The following is an 18,734-nucleotide window of genomic DNA, read 5'->3' as shown; positions in this document are numbered from 1 at the left end:
GAGAAAGGAAAAGTACAGGGTAATCTCGCTCATGAACATAAATGAAAAAATCCTAAACACTATGTTCGCAAACAAAATCCAGCAATACATTAAAAAATAACATACTATGAACAAACTGAGTTTATTCTAGGAATTCAAGAATAGTTCATGCCATGTAACTGCCTACATAAACAGACAAAATTAGAAAAACTACATGATAATCTCAGATATAGAAAAGACATTGATAAAAATCAACAACAAAATATGATTTAAAATAAAGCTTTCAGCAATTTTTTCTTCTTTTTTGGTGAGGAATATTTGCCCTGAGCTAACATCTGTACCAATCTTCCTCTATTTTGTATGTGGGATGCCACTGCAGTATGGCTTGATGAGAGGTGTAGGGCCAAGCCTGGGATGCGAACCTGGGGCCACTGAAGTGGAGCATGTGAATTTAACCACTATGCCATTGGGTCGGCCCCATCTTGGCAGATTTTTAAAGTCAGAAATAATGCAAGGATGACCAGTACACTGCTTCATATTCATTATTGTTCTGGAAGTTCTAACAACAAAATTAGAAAAAGAAATAAAAAGTGTAAGGATTAGAAAGAATCATAATTGTTACTATTTGCAGATGATGAGATTATCTTCATAGATAACACAAAAGTGTACAAAATATTAGGATTAATTAGAATGTAGCAAAGTGGTTCTTATAAGATCATTATACAAAAATCAATTATATTTCCATATACCACAACACAAGAAATATCACTAAAAGATACATCACTTACAACTATAATAAAACAACACAGGTACCTAGAAATAAAAACAAGAAAAGACAGGCAAGACTCTTATAAAGAAAATTAGAAATGTTACTGAAAAGCATTAGAGGAGATCTAAATAATGGAGAAAGAGATGATGTTCCTGGAAACTTACAGATGTAAGTTCTCCTCAAACTGATGTATTGATTCAACTCAATTCAAATAAAATTCCAACAGGGTTCTTTGTGAACTTGTCAAAACTACTTCAAAAACCTATGTGAAAAACAAAGAGCAATTAAGACACTTCTGAAGAGTAAGACTAAGGAAGCTTGATATTAGCTCAGGGACAGACAAATGAACCAGTTAACAAAGAAGAAAGCTCGATATAGAGATATACATACATAGAAACTTAATGTCACAGTGGTAGCACTGCAGATCAGTAGGAAAAGGACAACTCAGTGAGTGGTGCTGGGCCAGTACTGGTGGCTACTGTACTAGAAAGTACAGATCTAGATTGTTCAGTATTCTTGGCTGATAAGGGCTCTGCCAGCAAATGTATTGATTACTACTGATTTTTTCAGCAGGATTCCTCCTTTCCCCAGTCTAGTGAGCTCCATGGAAGGTAGAAGGGATAGCTGTCAGGGAGGCTGCAGGGACAACTCCCTGAAACTGTGGTGTAGAAAGAGAGGAATAAGTGGATTCTTCCCTTTAACAAAGCTCAGTGGGAAGGTGTCTCTCCACCCTGCCTCCTCTCCTCCAAGTGTGGCACAAAGGGGTAGCCAGCAGGACAACAGGCATGTTCATGCTACCGCCCTCAGTGGCTCTCCTCTGCATCTCTGCAGAAACTCTTCCCAGCTTCAGATTTATGAGTAGAGACTCTTCAGGAATGCGACAGCGTTCTTCTCTAACGAGGATTGTGTTGCTCCAGCAGTAAATTAATTGATGGAAGAAGGAAGTCTTAACAGAGACACTCAGTCCTACACTGCGGTGCCACTTCAACAGCAGGGAAAAATAACGGCATTTAAAAAAATCCAAAATCTTTGGCTTTCTTACTAAAGTGAATCAAACCCAACTTACTGGGTTCTAAAGCATCATCGATCCACAGTATAGAACAATCTTCCAAACGTTTCACTAAACCATGAAATAATTCAGCAAATAAACAGTACGTATGATGATAGACCTGGAGGGAAATATACAATATGTACGCTAAATTAAAACTGGAGGCTCCAAAGTGGATGCCACCTTGGAAAGAAGAAAAGAATATGCACACTAATAATTGGGTAAAAACAAAGATACCTGTTCCTTAGGCTGAAAACAGTAAGAATTTTGTAATTACTTGATCTTTACATTTTTTTAAGTAGTCTGCTACATTATAATACTTTTTATAAGAGATTAAATAATATTATTATTCTCTGATGGCTTAGATAAGAATTCCTAAGGCACTGTTCTCTCACTCAGTACTTTGAGTTGGAAAAGGATCACAAGAGGCAGAGTGCCCCGTGTGGACAAAGCAGGGGCACTGGAGAAGACACGTGTAGGTAAGTGCTACATATTTGGAGGGAACTTGACCGAGTTATTTACGACTCTGAGTCTCATTTCTCTCATTTGTAAAGCGGGGATACCATTATCTGTCTCACACATTATTGAAAAAGTCAATTACTGGCACACAGGGATGAAAAGTGCCCTTCAAAAATGCTAGAATCTTTGAATGTGACTTTATTTGGAAATAGGGTCTTGCAGATGTAATCAAGTTAAGATACGGTCACACTGGACCAAGGTGGGCCCTAAATCCAATGACTGGTGTCCTTATAAGAAGGGCATGTGAAGACACAGACATGGGAATGGCCCTGTGACAACAGAGGCAGAGACTGGAATGATGCTGCTACAAGCCAAGGAAGGCCAAGGACTGCTGGCAACCATAAGAAGCCAGGAAGAGGCAAGGAAAAACCCCCTAAGGCTTCAGAGAGAACAAGGCCCTGCTGACACTTGATTTTGGACTTCTAGCCTCCAGAATTGAGAGAGAATAAATTTCTGTTGTTTGAAGCCATCCAGTTTGTGGTACTTGGTTACAGCAGGCCTAGGCAACTAATACAGTATTGATGCCTAAAACAGAAATGAAGCATTTTGGCTCATCTCCCACACAGAAAAAACATACCATACCTTTTGCTATGACTAAATAACAGCAGGCAGATTCTGATCTTGTTTGACACGGATTCTCCAAGAATACATTTTAATGGTGTTTTAGTTAGGGATCATGTTTACAAGTGACCAGAACTCAACTAAAACAAGCTTAAAAATGGTCTGGGGTGGGAAGCAGGAGGGGGAGTGAGGGTGAAGTGGGAGAGGAGTTATATTAGTGGATCCTGATTTCCAAGAAGATAAGAACCACCAAGCCAGGACCCACAGATGCAGCTGGGCCTCGGGAGTGTCTGAAGGCAGGGCTCGCCATCTGTTTTCTCACTTTATTCTTCCTGCATATTAACTTCATTCTTTTCTCTATCTGTAGTCTGTCTTTATCCACTAGGTGAAAACACGACTGCCAGTAGCTCCTAAGTTTTATCTTTTACAGAGTTTGCCCCTGAAAAAAGACTGCCTCCATTCTCTGGGTCTCCAAGTCCAAAAAGCCCAGAGAATCACTTTGAATGGTCTGAGCTGGAGTTCAGTCGTGAGTGACCTATTGCAGCCCATGGCTTGGCAGGTACCAGTGAAAGAGATGGACGGAGATGACCTACAGAAGGAATAGCTCTAGTTTTCTTCCTTGATAAAGAAGTACTTTCACTTTGTTCTTTTACCCCAAATTCTGAATAAAACATTAAAATGAACTGAGCAACCAGGAGCAGAGAAGTAATTTTAAAGGCAGATACAAATCTGATTTGCAGAGTAAGTAGTCATAGATAAATCAAATTATCAATAAATGCAATACATTGATAAAGAACTTTAATGAAGCGCCAATAACCACATGAACTGCATGCTTTATGTATGTAAGTATAAATAAAACAATTTTCACAGTTGGAATTAACTGAAAAACAATTTCCTCTATTTCAAAGAATAAAAGAGAATATAATAAATTTAAGCAACCATTTTTATTTCAAGATTTATTTTAAAGAAATTCTTTATTTTAAAGAAATTTTACAGAAAGAATTCCTTTTGATATATTTCATCAGCCATAAACATTGAGACTGCCTTGTGTGATCAGGGTACTAAAGTGCCACGATATTGTTTCCAGAGATAATTAAACTCAATACACAACTTGTAACTTTGTTAGAAATAGAAACTATCACTTACCGTGGTACTGGGGTCTCTATCAGCTCGATTTAGTTCAAAAGAATTTATTTTATGGGCACTCATTTCATCAGTGTCAGCAATGACATAGTGTCTAGGAGAGTAAGCATTAGACAAGCTCTCAAGCAGCCTCAGGATCTCAGTGGTATGCCCACCTGGAAAAAATATCAGAAGACCTAAGATTAAGAAACCCGCAACGGACATATCCATTTGACTATGTTATACTAACGTTATGTTTTGTGTACTTCTTAAAAGACGGAAGGAACATATGGAAACAACAGTCTATGACCTTGTATAAATACTACTTTTACATGAGGGAAGAAGATAATAAATGTATAAAAATACTAGCAGTATTATACGACTAGCAGTAGGTGCTTAGGAAAGTACACAGAAGTGTAAGACACAGTTCCTGTTATCAAAAACCTGGTGGGAGAGGGGCAAGACACACACAGATACATAAAGAGCCATGCAAGACAGCAAGAAAAATTTAAACACAGAGGGAGTGGTTAAGCAAATGGTTATGAAAAATCACTGCATAAGAGTAGGGGAGATCCTTGGTAAACACTGAGACGACTTGAAAGGTGAAGCTAACGGACAGACAGGAGCAGGGAGGCCATTGGGCAGGGGCAGGATTACCAGGACATGAGATGGCAAGATCTGAGATGTTTGTTGAAGGGAAGAGGCGAATACTGGTAAGAAGGAGGAGGGTGAAATAAGGTCAGGACAGTAGGGTGAAAAATTGGAAGACAGTCACTGAAGGTGTCTGCATTGAGAAGCAACAGCAGGGATGTATGAGTACTTACTGCAGGGCTCAGGACTTCCTAAGGAAGACTTCTGTTCACCACCATAACCCCTGCTCCTAACAGAAGTCTTAGCACACCGCAGGTTTGCAAATACGTATTGACCAGTTTCATCAAACAACTGTATCTTCAATTTTTGAAACTGTACAGTCTCCAAATTTTAACTTTAATTTCAAAACTATGCATTTAAAAATCAACTGTGTTCACTGACGTTTCCTTCATGGAAAAAACTCCAAAGAACATCTACCTATAACATTAACTATATACTATTTAAGCAAAACAATCAAATTCCTTATCAACGAGCCGTATCATACCTATCCAGTTTCACTTCACAATCTCCCAGCCTCAGCCAAGCTGATGTCCTTAAAATCCTCTGTATCCATCTTATTTGTGACCTCCTCCTTGCCTCTGGTCACACTGTCCCCCCTACCTACAAAGCTCCCCGCCCCCCACCTCCATTATTGTTGTAAGAAAGTGCTTTCAAAAGTGATAAAGTGAACATATAGAAAGATGATCAAACAACTTAAGCATGTGTTTTCTCCCAATGCATATATTCTCTTACAGTGGAAAGGGAAGGATTACTCTCTGGATTCCAGAAGGAATTACATATAGAAATAAAATTGGCATAGCTTAAGTGTGAGTTCCCGGAATTAGAATCAAACTTTAACTTTATAACTTATCACCCATCTTCTTGGCTGGGGCAAGTAATTTACCCAGCTGATTTATACTCATTTTAGTACTTTTGCTTTTAGCCTTGAAAAACTGTGGTGGTTTGCAAAGTAGGTACTTGTTTTCACAGCTGGAACAATTAAGGATAAAAACCTAATATCCACAACATCTTTCACTGCAATTAAAACTTCATTACACCTGCTTTAAGTCTTTTTTTTTTAAAGGAAATCCTCACTGAATACATTCTTTGAAAATTTCACCTTGCCACTGAAGAAAGTCATTAAAATGATGGGCTTTGTCTTCCATTTTACTCTTTAATAAGATATATTCTCTGGGAACGAAATCTTCTCAGTTGTACCTTAAAATATACCCAGAATGAAAACACTTCTCACCACCTCCTTTGCTACCCCCCTGCTTCAAGCCACATCACTCTCACATGGATTATGACCATGGCTTCCTGGTCTGTTCCCCCAGCTCCATTTGTCTATTCAACTGTCCACTTAAGTCTATTCTCAACACAGCATCAGTGGGATCCTATTAAAAAGAGTTGATTATTTATTAATTATTCAATACTTCGTTAATTATTTACCTCTGCTCAAACCCTCCAATGGCTTCCCTTCTCATACGGAATAAAGGCCTCTTGTAATCCGACCCCTTACTCTGTTCCCTCTTGGGCCTCATCTGCTTCTTCCCCCTCTTACTCAGTCTACTCCAGCAACTCTGGCCTCTTGCTGTTGGATAGCTCCCTAGGGAAGATTCCTCTCAATTCTGTCTAAAATGCAACTCCTTTTCTCTATTTCACAGTCCTTTATCACCATACAATCTACTACGCTGTCTTTTTATTTCTTTTGTTTTTGTCTCCCTCCAACCTTATGCAACTAGAAGGCAAGCACCATGATGACAGGGATTTTTGTTCATTTTGTTCCTGCTGTATCTCCAGTGCCTACAAAATAGGAGGCATTCCTATTATCGAATGGATGGATAGATGAGTGCTCGATATTAAATCTAAAATTTGCCTAAGGAGATCATATAGTGTTTCAAAGAGAAGCAGTAATTCTGACCGATGTTCTTTGAATATGAGTGGTTGATTAATACTATTTTATGGTATCTAAGGATTAAATGCTTTTTAGTAGTCCAGGTAAACATTGAAAATGCCTTCTCCCTCCTCCAAACTTCTGGGCATGAACTATTAAACTGTTTACTGATTACAAGTCTTTCTTTGACTTGGATGATTCTTTGAGGTTTTTGACCTCTCCCTCCCCTGAGTGGTTTGAATGACAGAGGGCACCACTTTCCAGACGAATTATCAATCCTAATTTTGGTTCCCACTGCACCAAACCTAATTCTGTCAAGTGAATGGCTCTACCATCCATCCAACCATTTGTTCAAGACAGAAACCTGGACATCATTCTTGAGCTCCTCCTTCCCTCACCCCTCACTTTCAATCCACAAGTCCTGTGATTTTTTACCTCCTAAATCTCATTTAAATGTATATACTTCTCTCCATCCCCACATCTATCACTGTAGTCAGGCTGTCATCATCCGTCACTGGAATTATTCAAAAGACTTACATGTCTTCCTACCTCAGTCTTTGTCAAAACATTCTCTTGACAATGCAGGCTGAATGATCTTTGTGAAAGCTTGGATTTAACACTCTGCATTCAATAGTACTTTAAAAGATCCCTTTGCTACCAGGACTAACATTAGTCACCATTTATTAAATGCTTACTATCTGCCAGGCACTTCACTAAACACTTTAAATACTACCACATTTAATCTCTTCTCATCCCACGTTTTTCGAGGTGGAAACAGAAAGCTCAGTGACGTTAACTAATATGCCCAAGATCACCAAGTTACTAAGTGGCAGAGATGTGATCCAACTCCAGCGTTACGTCAATCTAGAGGCCTGTGGTCCTAACCCTTACGTGGTATGAAGCAGTGGAGTAATGCCAATAGATTAAAACGCCCTTTAGGATCTGGACTGGGTTTACCTCCCCACATTGAACTCAATGCAATAATGCCCTCTCATCTCTGGCCATTCCAAGTGCTATGGCCTTCTTTCCACATCCTCCCAGCCCTCAAAGCCCCAGATCCTCTTTGTCTGACCAGTTCTTTGTCATCCTTCAAGTCTCAGTTTAGACATCACTTCTTCCAGGAAGTTTCTTGTCTCAAGTTCAGACAAAGTGGTGCCCTTCCTGAAGACTTCCATAGCAGTTTGTATTTCCCAGATTATAGCACTTCTCTCAGTGTGGTAAGTACCCATTTCGGTTTTTGTTTTCTGCTACTTTTTCTATATCCTCCATTTCATTCACTGCTGTACCCTCTCACTTTTCACACTGTTTTGGACGCAGTCAGCACTCCACAGCAAGATGTATCAGTCAGTTTTGTTATTTCTAAAGCTTCCCATATTGCCTGGCCTCCCCCATGGCCCAAAATATATTAAGTGAACAAAGTAACGAATTATCCTTGAACATAAGTTTAGAACGTTTCTCATCCTACAAATATTCTTCTATCTGGATGCAATCTCTTGGAATTTCTAAATCTACGCAGCATGTATTTGTATATCTCTGTCAGAAACGTCCATTTAAATTGTAAGCGCCTACAGAGCTGGTGAGCTGTGTCTGTTTAGAGTGTATTACCTAATAGGGCAGCTTGTTGTTTGTACTCTGACACACTATCTTGAAGCATTGTTCCACGTCAATAGATAACTGTTTCTATCCTCAGGGATTTTGTATATTTATAAACGTGACAATTCACTTTGCCTCATTTATCATGTAGTATCCGCGATTCCTAAACTAAATTCAAGATGCCCAGATTAATAATGCAAAAGAGCCATTTTTATTCAGGGAAATTGCATGTAAGCATCAAAAGGCTCTGCGTCCCCTCTGTTCACTAATAATTTGTTAGGAAAATACACGCTACAGAGAAGCTTAATTAAAGACAAGTCTAAGTTACTCATTTGGCATTAATGACGGCTGCGCCGCGTCAGCCGACCAGCACTTTGCCCCGGCTGGACTGACCGGTTCCGATAACGCAGAGAAACTACAAATCTCAGCATGCAATTCTCCAAAAAGCTCTAAGGAGACCAGCGAAGAGCGTCGCGGTGTACTCTGGGGTTTGTAGTGACCGACCCAAGCCCGACAGTCACAGCCCTGACACTTACCGGACCCAGCGACCACTAGGAGACTGAGAGACTCCCGGGGCCCAGAGACCCGCGAATGAAGCACTGCCCATAGCCGCAGGGCCAGGAACACCGCCACCGCTCCCCCCGCCGCGGCTAGGATGAGGGCGCCAGCCATTGAAAGGAACGACGCATGCGTGCCATCCCCTAGCGCCGGCTCTGAGGGCGGTCAAAGTTCAAGAACTACGGGCGCTGAGGAGACTCAGACTCGGCGCGTGGAGCCTCTTGCTGGGCTGGGCTGGCTTGCGCAGGGAGGAGTTCGGGGCCTGAGGCGGAAGTCCGGGCTCTCAGGACCTTGGGGGCGGGCCCGCCGGCCTCTGCGCGGCCGTCGTTCAAGCGTAAGGTGACGTTGGGCAAGTGAAGGGCTGGAGGAGGTTGGTTTCCGCCTGTGACGACATCGGGCGTCCTGTGCGCCCTACGGGCCCCGGAGCTCCCAAGTTAGGTGTCTCTCAGCGCTCCCAACTTCGTGAACTCCACTTGAGGCCGATGGCCCGCGTCGTCTTTCTCTTCTTTTCTTTTTTTCTTTTTAGAGCGTCGAGGGAAATGTTTCTGTTGCACATGCAGACATTACTGAAAGTGTTTGCCAGTAAAACATACCTTGGTCCAAAAAGTGAATTTAGGGCCCTCATCCAAATCTCCTCTTTCCCAACACTCATATTTTTAACTTTTCTAGGTGTTTTCACAACAGTGTGACCAGAGTAGCTGAGGGTCATCACCTCAAGTCATGCCATGATCCTGAGAGGAGTGGAAGCTCAGTGGCTCAAGGTAGAGAAGGCATCGTCCTACCATTCATCATTTCCGTTAATTTTACCATTAAAGCCAACGTCTCTGCCAACCCTAATTTGCTTATTTTTGTATCTACTTAATGCACATTGCAGCAATATGAAAATACTGGATTAGAGAAGCCGTTTCACCCCACATGTGATTTGCCTTCAGTCCGCTGTAGACCTGCAGGTTAGATAGGACGAGTACACAGATGAGTAAACGGGTCCAGAAAGGTGAAACATTGCCTGAGTGAAACAGTAACAGATTTAGATTTAAAAACCAGAAATCCTAAATCCTGCTGCATAGGAGTTTTACATCGTGTGTTCCCTTGCTAAATTCAAACTTGCTTGATTACCACACTTCCCCAGAGCCTAGGATGTGTTTCAAAAAATACAGTCTCTCGAAGTCCGTAGGGAGCTGCTGAATCAGGATCTCCAGAGGACAGGCCTGGGATCAGCTTGTCTAATCAGTGTGTCAATTTCTATCAGCAGGCAAGTTTGGGAAATATTTAGGGACTTTGTGGCATTATTTTCTGGCTAATAGACCTCACAGCACTTCCCGTATTCAGTGTTCCATGAAATCCTCTTAACCCTACATCCTTACGATAAGGCCATAAGATGAATATTATTCCCCTCTTTACAGATAAAGAAATGGATTCTATAAAAGTTAAATAATTTGGCTAAAATTACTTACCTAGTAAGTGGTGGTGAAGGTTTATAGCTGTGGCCTTGGAAGTCAGTGCCTCTCAAATTTTGATGGAATTAGAATCCCCTGGGCTTCCAAATACGCAGTTGGAAGTCCAGCTGTAGGGCCTCTGGCATAGTATGAAAAAGAGCTTAAGAATATTGCAAAGGCTGTAGTTTCCTTTCATCTTCCCGCTGCGCTGTTCTCAGCAATGGTTTCAACCTAAGACTCTCTCTCCTCATATTTAATAGAAGATGTTAGTGGTCTCAGAAGTTACGTCCAGGGGCCGCCCCGTGGCTGAGTGGTTAAGTTCTCGCGCTCTACTTCCGCAGCCCAGGGTTTCGCCAGTTCCAATCGTGGGCGAGGACATGGCACCGCTCATCAAGCCATACTGAGGCGGCATCCCACATGCCACAACTAGAAGGACCCACAACTAAAAATACACAACTACGTACCCAGGGGGTTTGGGGAGAAAAAAATAATAAAATCTTTAAAAAAAAAAAAAAAAAGAAATTACATCTAGACAGGGCCATCTCCAGAGCCAAAAAAGAGGTGATCTTGTCACTGAGGATCTTGTTTTAAGGGTGAGGAAACCTTTTCCAGAACTCCTCACAGCACATTTTCTTTCACTCCTTCTGGCCATATTCATATCACTTCCCCATTCATAAAAGGAGTGAGACCTCAAAGCTGGCTGGGTAGGGTGGAGGATGACATACAACTCACCTGTTGTATCTGCCCTTTGATGGAGGGTGGGTCATGAACAAAATGGACATTCTCTTGGAGAGAAGGAAGTTGGAGCAGGGTGGAGGAGAGGTGAGTGTTGGGTAGGCAAATAATAGCGTTTGGATTGCTGTGAAGATGGTGTGTCTGAGATGGCTTCATAAACTGACACAGCCAATGCAGATGTCGGGTATATTAATAATTACTAGGCTCCAGGCCCCAGAAGATGCCCTTGCATTCGTCATACTCCATTCCTTCACTAGTGTAATTACCTGTATCTGTAGGAAAAATCTATTTGACCATACCTGTCATGCAGCTGAAATGAATGGGTGTGATCAAGCATTTAGGGGCTGCCAGTAAATACGGAGAATCAAAGAGGGTGGGGTAGCAGACATTGTTTGGAGTTATTGGTTGAGTTATTTTGAATCAAGGCTAGGGTCAAACTGTTAGTGTTCCTGACAAGAAGGCTGAGGACTGCAGGGAGGAGCTAGGTGGTAGGCAGGGACAGGAACAAAGTGGGGAACTTCTGAACAAATAAATGTCTGCTGGGTGAGCTGAGTCCTGGGCTGTGACAGGCACAGAGTGTATAGATAATCAAGAGGTCAACAAGCTCCAGGATTAATCAGGAAAAGCAAGGCTGAGCGGGAAGAAACAACAACCAAAATGTCTCTTGGGGAGGTGAGTTGCACTGACAATGCAAATAACAGATGCATGGGGGTAAATTATAGTGCTGTGAAAAGCATGAAAAATGTGTTAATAATTGACAAAATGAATAATGATATTGAGCCATAACCATTTGTAAGTAAAGTCTGGGAAGTGATTTTTATTATCTTCGAAAATCTGTTTCCCAAAGTTTCTGTGCTAAATATCTATTATTCATGAATATTTTAAAAGTTAAGATTATTTTGCACTATTTAGTAAGATTGTATTTGTTAATTTATTCAACATATTTAATGAGCACCTGCTAGGTGCTAGATTTAGGTGCAGGGAATCACCTGTTAGTAGGACAGTAGGCAGACAAAAACCTTCGACTAGGAAGATGACAGTGGAGGGAGAAGAGAGTAGATTGGAGATATATTTTATGGATAGAGTTGGTAAGACTCTTTGATGGATTAGATATTGGGAATCAAGATGGCTGCCGGAATTTTGGCTTAAAAACTGGTTGGATGGTGTCATTTGCTAAGAATAGACAGACAGGAAGAGAAGAAAGCTTTCGTGGGTAGAGTAAGAGGAGGAGAAGATGAAAATGAAGTGTTCTATTTTGGATGTTAGTTTGAATAGCCTTTTTAGCATGAAAATGGTTACATCAGATAGGCAGTTTCATGTACAAATCTGAAGCTTGGGTCAGAACTAGAGGTATAAATTTAGAACTCAGCATATAGATGGTATTTAAAGCCATGGGACTGGGTGAGCTCACCTAGGGAGACAGTTTAGTTCAGTCCTGTCCGATAGAACTTCCTGCAAGGATGGAATTGTTTTATGTTCGTGTTGTCCACCATCCACATATGCCTGTTGAGCACTTGAAATGTGGCTACTGTGATTGAGAAACTGAATTTTAATTTTATTTCGTTTAAATTATTTTAAATTTAAAATCAGGAAAGAATGTTGTCCACAAAAACCGAGAAAGGAAAATGATTTGAGAATGGGAGTGTAATCAGCTATGTCACATGCTGCTGATAGGTGGGATCAGGTGACTTGGGAACCAGTTAGTCACTGGGGATCTAAACAAGAGTAACATTTCCGTGGAATGGTGGTTATGGAAGGCAGAATGAAATAATGGGAGATGAAGAAAAGCAATCTCTGTAGACAATCAAGTTTTTCTTTGAAGGGGAATGGATAAATCAGATGAGAAAAGGAGGAGAATTTGGAATCGAGGAGACATTTTTTAAGATGGGAATTACTTGACATATTCATTTGATGTTAAAAATGAGCCAGTAGAGGAAAATTGATGGAGGAGAGAAAGGGAAGGAGAACCGGAACACATTTCTTCAAACAATGAAAAAGGTTGGAATTTTAGAGCACACTTGGAGGGGTTGGGCTCTGATAGGAGGAGGGACCCTTATCCTCCAGTAACAGGATGGAGGGCAGGGATATGGATGCAGATAGTGGGAGGTTTGTAGAATTGGTGGTGAACGGATCAGGGTGTGGATACTGAGATTGCAGAGTATGAGAGGCTCAAGGAGAAAGAAGGTATGAAATAATCCTCTTGAAGAGTAATTGGCATACTTACCAGGATCAGTGTAGGAATTCTGGGCAGATCAGAATGCCCATTTGAAACTTGTGATAGCAAATGTAGAGAGAAACCAGTCCACACAATTATGTCTTTTTTCCCCACTGGAAAAGACAGATAGCTGGCTTTAACTAGAGTTAGACTTTTGACAGGTGAATAAATTGTAGAGACAACATTCTTTTCAAGGGAGTTAAGTCCATGAAATTTCCTCTGGACATAGTGTAAAGTGAAGACAGGAGAGTGGAGGTGGGACAGTGGATGAATAGTGGCGGAGTGTAAGGTCAGTGGATTGGAAGCCTAAAGAAGGTTGGAAAATTGCAATGAAATAATTAGAGTCAGTGAGCAATAGAGATAAGAGGTGGTGGTCAGATAGTGGGATGCTTGAAGTCAACATCGTGTTATTACTGTTGGTAGTATTTAGTGTGTGACTATAGGAATGGATGAAAAAGATTACAGAGGGTCACCTACATGGATGCTGAAGTCACTAAGGTGTAGAGAGGAAGATAATGAGCTAGGAGCTCAAGTCTTCAAGGAGTAAGAGGTCAGAAGATGACAGGAATCGAAAAAGAGCATTGGGTATAAGCTAGATATCTTCCATTTGTCCCTTGAGATCTACACTTCTACATTCCACCCAGTGCCATGGGAGCTGAAACCTATGGATTAAACCAACAGGTTTCCTTGCTCTCTGGTTCTAGTTGGGTTTGGCCAATGGGGATCCTCATCAGATCTGATGGAGGGAGGCTGGGTCCCTGAACTGAAGATCTCTGCTCTTCAACATGGCCTTCTCTATGTGTATCTCTCCATCTAGGTCCCAGAGCTCCCTTTCTTGTTTCTTCAGGCCTAGGGGTGGTAACAATTCTACTGTTACTAGCCCTGGGTTACTACACTATCCCTTGTACCTTCCTTACCTCATTTATGCATTTGTAAATAGTCCCTTTATTAAATCATCTACAAATTAACCAAATTTGATATATATATCTCTCAAATATATCATACTATATAGCATGTGGCATTTATTTCCTGGTGGGGACACTGATACAGGATGGTACAACTGCATGACGAGAATTTCAAAGGAGCTGGAGTTTTTGAAAGAAGGAGGAATGGTTTGGAAGCAGTGATAGAGATCAAGAGGGATGCATTCCCCACCTTCTATGGGGGTGTGAGAAATGAATGGCCTGCGTTTGAAAGATATATTGAGGAAGTATGGGAGAGCAAGGCTTCAGCTTATGTGGGGACGTAGAGAAGACATTACAAAAGAAGTTGAAGATAGGAGGGAAGTTTGTAGGTTACAGATCAGGAGGTCCAAAGGGTGCTGTGAAAAGGTTTGAAGGATGGTGAGGAATGGGAGTTGGGTCAGATTGGAGGATTTTCGATTGACTATGGTGAAAAGAATCAGGATAATAATGGCTGAGGTGAGAGGCTTCTGGGGATTGAAGTAAATAAGGATGAGTGCAAGCTCACAACACATTTCAGTTCAGTTCTACTAATACCTATTATGTGCTGCACACTAGGCTAGGCACTGGGGGTGTGGTGTGAAGACAGACCCAGTTCACACTCAAGGAGTGACTTCACAATGAGCCTGACTATGTGAACTGCACACCTCTTAACAGGGCTTCCTAGAGAAAAGCCACCCAACCCACGCTTTCATGGGCTGCCTCGGAGCACGGGCTGCTAGGGATCTGGGCAGCTAGGCCCCTTCCCACCAGAGTTCAACAATCTTCAATCCTAATGAGGGTAGTAGAGAATGGATAAAGAAGCCTGAAGCTTTCCTCCCTGAAGGGCCAGGGAGACCACTTTGGTCAGCAATATGTTTGCCCGTGACAAGGTAAGATGAAGCTGGGAGGGAGTTCTTAGTCTGAGCCAGAAACAGAACCGTGGCCCACAGCGCTCATGGTTGTGTGCTTTACCATCAAAGATCTTCTGGAAGATTGGGTAGGATGGGTGACAGAAATTGTCCTGGAACTACCCAGATAATCTTAGTTGTAGCCAAGAATTGTTTTTCTTTTTGAAATATACTAATATATGCTTTGTCACAGCCTTTTCCTGGATGAAGCTACTTCCTAGGACTCCTTGAATGCTAACCCTCAAAGGCTAAGGCAAATATTTTATACTTAAGTGGCATTTACTGTGTGCTTACTATATACCAGGCGCTCAGAACATGAATTAACTCATTCTCACAACAACCCTGTGAGGTAGGCATTATAATGATCCCTATTTTACAAATGGCGACATTAAGGTACAGAGAGATCACATCATTTGCCCTGGGTCACAAAGCCAGGAATTGGTATTCAGGATTCAAAAAAAGCTCGCACTCTTACCTTCTACAGTATCATTAAAAGTATTAGTTGTATATTTATACTAGCTACTCTGCTATATATTAAAGAAAGCAAGGTAGAAATATAATATTATTTACTATGCCTGACTTTTCATTTATAAAGTTAGAACTAAATAGGAAGAAAAGAATTTTGAAAATGGCTTTTTCACATGCCAGTCATGAATTTCTCTTCCATTTTCTAGCTTTTTCTCCAAGTGCATTCAAAAAAGGATACCAGATTAGATAGATAGATACACAGACATAGGTGTGTGTGTCTCTCTCCATATACATATATGTGTATATCTCAGTCTTGATTCAAGCCTTGTTTAAGATGAATTTACAGTGAAATTACTAGACATGCTAATTTTATTCTCTCACTTTATGTCCGTTTATCTCAGACACATCCTTCTAGATATGTTTATAAATCCCTATCCCTAGCCTTATACACCCAAAATGTCTTATCAGTTCCAAATTTAACAGGACATTAAAATCTTATTTAAAAATATATTCCCAGACTATCATGATAAGTATCATACTACAATATACTATTTATTACTGAACATCACAATATTAGCTCCTTTAATATTCAAAGTTACCATATTTTTAGTTTTAGACCTATAAATAAAGAAACAATTCTATTTCTGCTCTAAACACTGCTTGTCTTTGAAATCTGTTGAATTAATTTTCTCCTTGTCCCAACCCTCCCTTCCCCCAGAGCCTCTGCCTAGCACATCCATCAACTGTCTCTTCTTCTTTATTGTACATCTGCCCTTTTTTTATATCTTTCTCAAATTTTTGTCTGCTGCAATAGAGCTTTTTATTTATATATTTGTTTTTTTGCTGAGGAAGAGTCACCCTGAGCTAACATCCACTGCCAATCTTCCTGTTTTTGTATGTAGGCTGCCACCACAGCATGGTCATGAGAGACAAGTGGTATAGGTTTGGGCTGCCAAAACGGAGCGTGCTGAAATTAACCACTAGACCACCAGGGCTGGCCCTAGAGCTTTTGTCCCTGATAGAAACACACAAATTGTGTCTTTGCTCTTATCTGACTATACCTTATTCCTTGACTTTATATGAAGAAAAAACACGGCAAACCTCCTGTGAAATTCATATACATAATACTACATGCAGTCTACCAGGTAGCAAGCATTTATGTACTTTCTCAATGACCTCTTTCAATCTTCTCATGAACTTTACCACTATTATCCCCATTTTGTAGGTGAGGAAATTGAAGCTTTACCATGCTAACTCAACGCTGCTGGTGCTTTGATGTGACTTCCTGTGGATGTACTAAGGCCATCTAATGGCTTCAGGAAGCTAGTGATGTTACACAGCACAGGTACTTAATGCAGAAAACATGTTACATTAAGAAGAAGGGGATAAGAAGAATGAAATTTACAGATGTGCTACTTAAAGATTAGTGTTATTTTCTCTTGGAAATTTTGTGTAAAATATGAATACACATTACAACAGTGGATAGCTCTTGCTGTGCCTTTTAACTTGGTTTCTTCTCAGCATCTCCATGACTTATTTAACATCCTGTTCATCTTTCATCAACATTGGGTGCCCTATTCATTGTGAATCCCTTCTCAAACAGGCTTATTAATTTACCGATAAACTTTTTTTTTTTGAGGAAGATTGGCCCTGAACTAACATCTGTTGCCAGTCTTCCTCTTTTTGCTTGAGGAAGATTGTCACTGAGCTAACATCTGTGCCAATCATCCTTGATTTTGTGGGATGCTGCCACAGCATGGCCTGATGAGCGTGCTAGGTCTGTGCTTGGGATCCGAACCTGTGAACCCTGGGCTGCTGAAGCAGAGTGCACAAACCTAGCTACTATGCCACTGGGCCAGCTGCTACTGATAAACATTTTTGATAGGAATCTCAGATGACTTACGCCTTTTTCCAAACTTAAGATTCCCTTCTCCACACCAATACTCCAGTGGAATCTTTGTTCGTTATATTTGTTTTTGGAGTGAGTTGAAAGGTAATTTAAATTACTCTGAGAAAGTCTTAACATTTTGTAATACTTACTTAATATTTACCTAGGGAACTGTGAAATAAGTGTGTCTTAATTTAGAAATTTAAAAGAATCTCTAAATTTCCCTTTCTGAAAAGAGGCTGTAAACTAAACCAAACCTCTTATGGTCGGTTTCCTCCATCAATTATGCCCTCTCTTTCCTGAGTCTTTAACCACTGACTCTCATTGTGTCTTTACCCTTAGCCTAGATAAAGCTCAAGTCTCTCCCATTAAAAAATAAAAGCAAAATCAATAAAACCCTCCTTCAATCAGCCTGGCTCAGTGTAACTCCTTTAAACTACAAGCCAGCACAGCCCAACCACATTAAAATGGCACTCCAGTCTTTAACCACACCTTTTATCCCTTTGCCAGAGTGTTTTTCCACTCCCAGTCTATTTTAATGCAATAGGGCTATTTCATGAAACCGAAGCCTTCTGGTGAGCACAGAGCAAAGTTTTATTTTAGATGTCGAGAGGTGGTCCTCCTGAACATGTAGCCAGGCAGCATGTTCTTGGTGGACCCCAAGCATGTGGAAGAAGCATGGCCCTTCCAACACTACAGAAGTCAGGTATCGACTGATACAGGCCTTGCCCTAGACTGACACTGTCCTATGCATGCTGGATACCTCTGTAATATACTGACCTAAAGCTCATCTGAGTGTCTGAGAGCTTGGTTACATTAGTGCTGACCCAACTTGCTCCTACAAATAGATCTTTTCTCTGATAAAGCTTGCAAATAAGTGAGGCATGTGAGGTTTACCCTATCTCAGCCAACCCTCCCTGTCAGCCACCACTGTATGGCTCTCCAATAACCTTTCTGAAAGGGCCTGAAAAACCATCCAAGAGAGGGACCTTTCAGATTTAGGCCTCATAAGGAGAACTTCCTCTTCATTCTTCTGATGCCTCCTCCCCATCCTCTTGTATTTTTTTCTTCCAAACTTCACAGCCTGGTGGCCTTGTCTCATCCTTCAGATATATTAACCACTTCCCACCAAAGGAGGTTTTTCATCCTTTCATTATTTTTTTGTTTTCCTTGATCACAGTGCCTCAGACTTCATCTAAATGAGAATTTTCTTTTTTATTTTTTTTGGACTCAGTCCTTTGGGGCTCCGGAGGGTAATGGGCTCAAGTCTCATGAGTAAGGTTGAAGGCAAATCTCCTGTTAGTCTGTCTTCCTACCAAATGATCCCTATGTCACCTAGAACATAAGCACACACTGCGATAAGAAGTGTTCGTTTTCCTCAGAGACAGCACAGTCTAATTCTTTCTCTGTAAAATCATTTCTTTTCTTAAAGGAGATTGCTGCTTTCTCTGCCACTTTGAAGAAACA

At 40.9% G+C, this 18,734-nt stretch overlaps 2 protein-coding genes across 7 annotated transcripts in view; one reads left to right on the top strand and one right to left on the bottom strand.

Moving 5' to 3' along the window:
- ALG14 (ALG14 UDP-N-acetylglucosaminyltransferase subunit) overlaps positions 1-8,999 on the bottom strand; it is a 91,414-nt gene extending 82,415 nt beyond the window's left edge. Inside the window, exons 1-2 of the mRNA XM_008523046.2 lie at positions 8,652-8,999; positions 4,023-4,174 (exon numbers count right to left, since the gene is read on the bottom strand). Of these exons, the coding sequence (XP_008521268.1) occupies positions 4,023-4,174; positions 8,652-8,787 (288 nt within the window). The 5' untranslated portion in view covers positions 8,788-8,999. The remainder of the gene's footprint in view (positions 1-4,022; positions 4,175-8,651) is intronic.
- Positions 7,538-18,734, top strand: part of TLCD4 (TLC domain containing 4) — a 102,221-nt gene continuing 91,024 nt past the window's right edge. Inside the window, exons 1-2 of one of the 6 annotated variants that reach the window (XM_070592582.1) lie at positions 7,538-7,739; positions 9,343-9,434. The gene's annotated coding sequence lies outside the window, so the exon portion shown is untranslated. Of the gene's footprint in view, positions 7,740-8,876; positions 9,044-9,342; positions 9,435-11,120; positions 11,517-14,637; positions 14,894-16,604; positions 16,725-18,734 lie in introns of those variants that run through there. The other 5 variants (XM_070592580.1, XM_070592585.1, XM_008523049.2 and 2 more) reach the window with 5 other exon arrangements.

The sequence above is a fragment of the Equus przewalskii genome, chromosome 24 (assembly GCF_037783145.1).
Source record: "Equus przewalskii isolate Varuska chromosome 24, EquPr2, whole genome shotgun sequence".
Classification (NCBI taxonomy): domain Eukaryota; kingdom Metazoa; phylum Chordata; class Mammalia; order Perissodactyla; family Equidae; genus Equus; species Equus przewalskii.
This window is presented reverse-complemented; position numbering and strand designations above follow the sequence as displayed.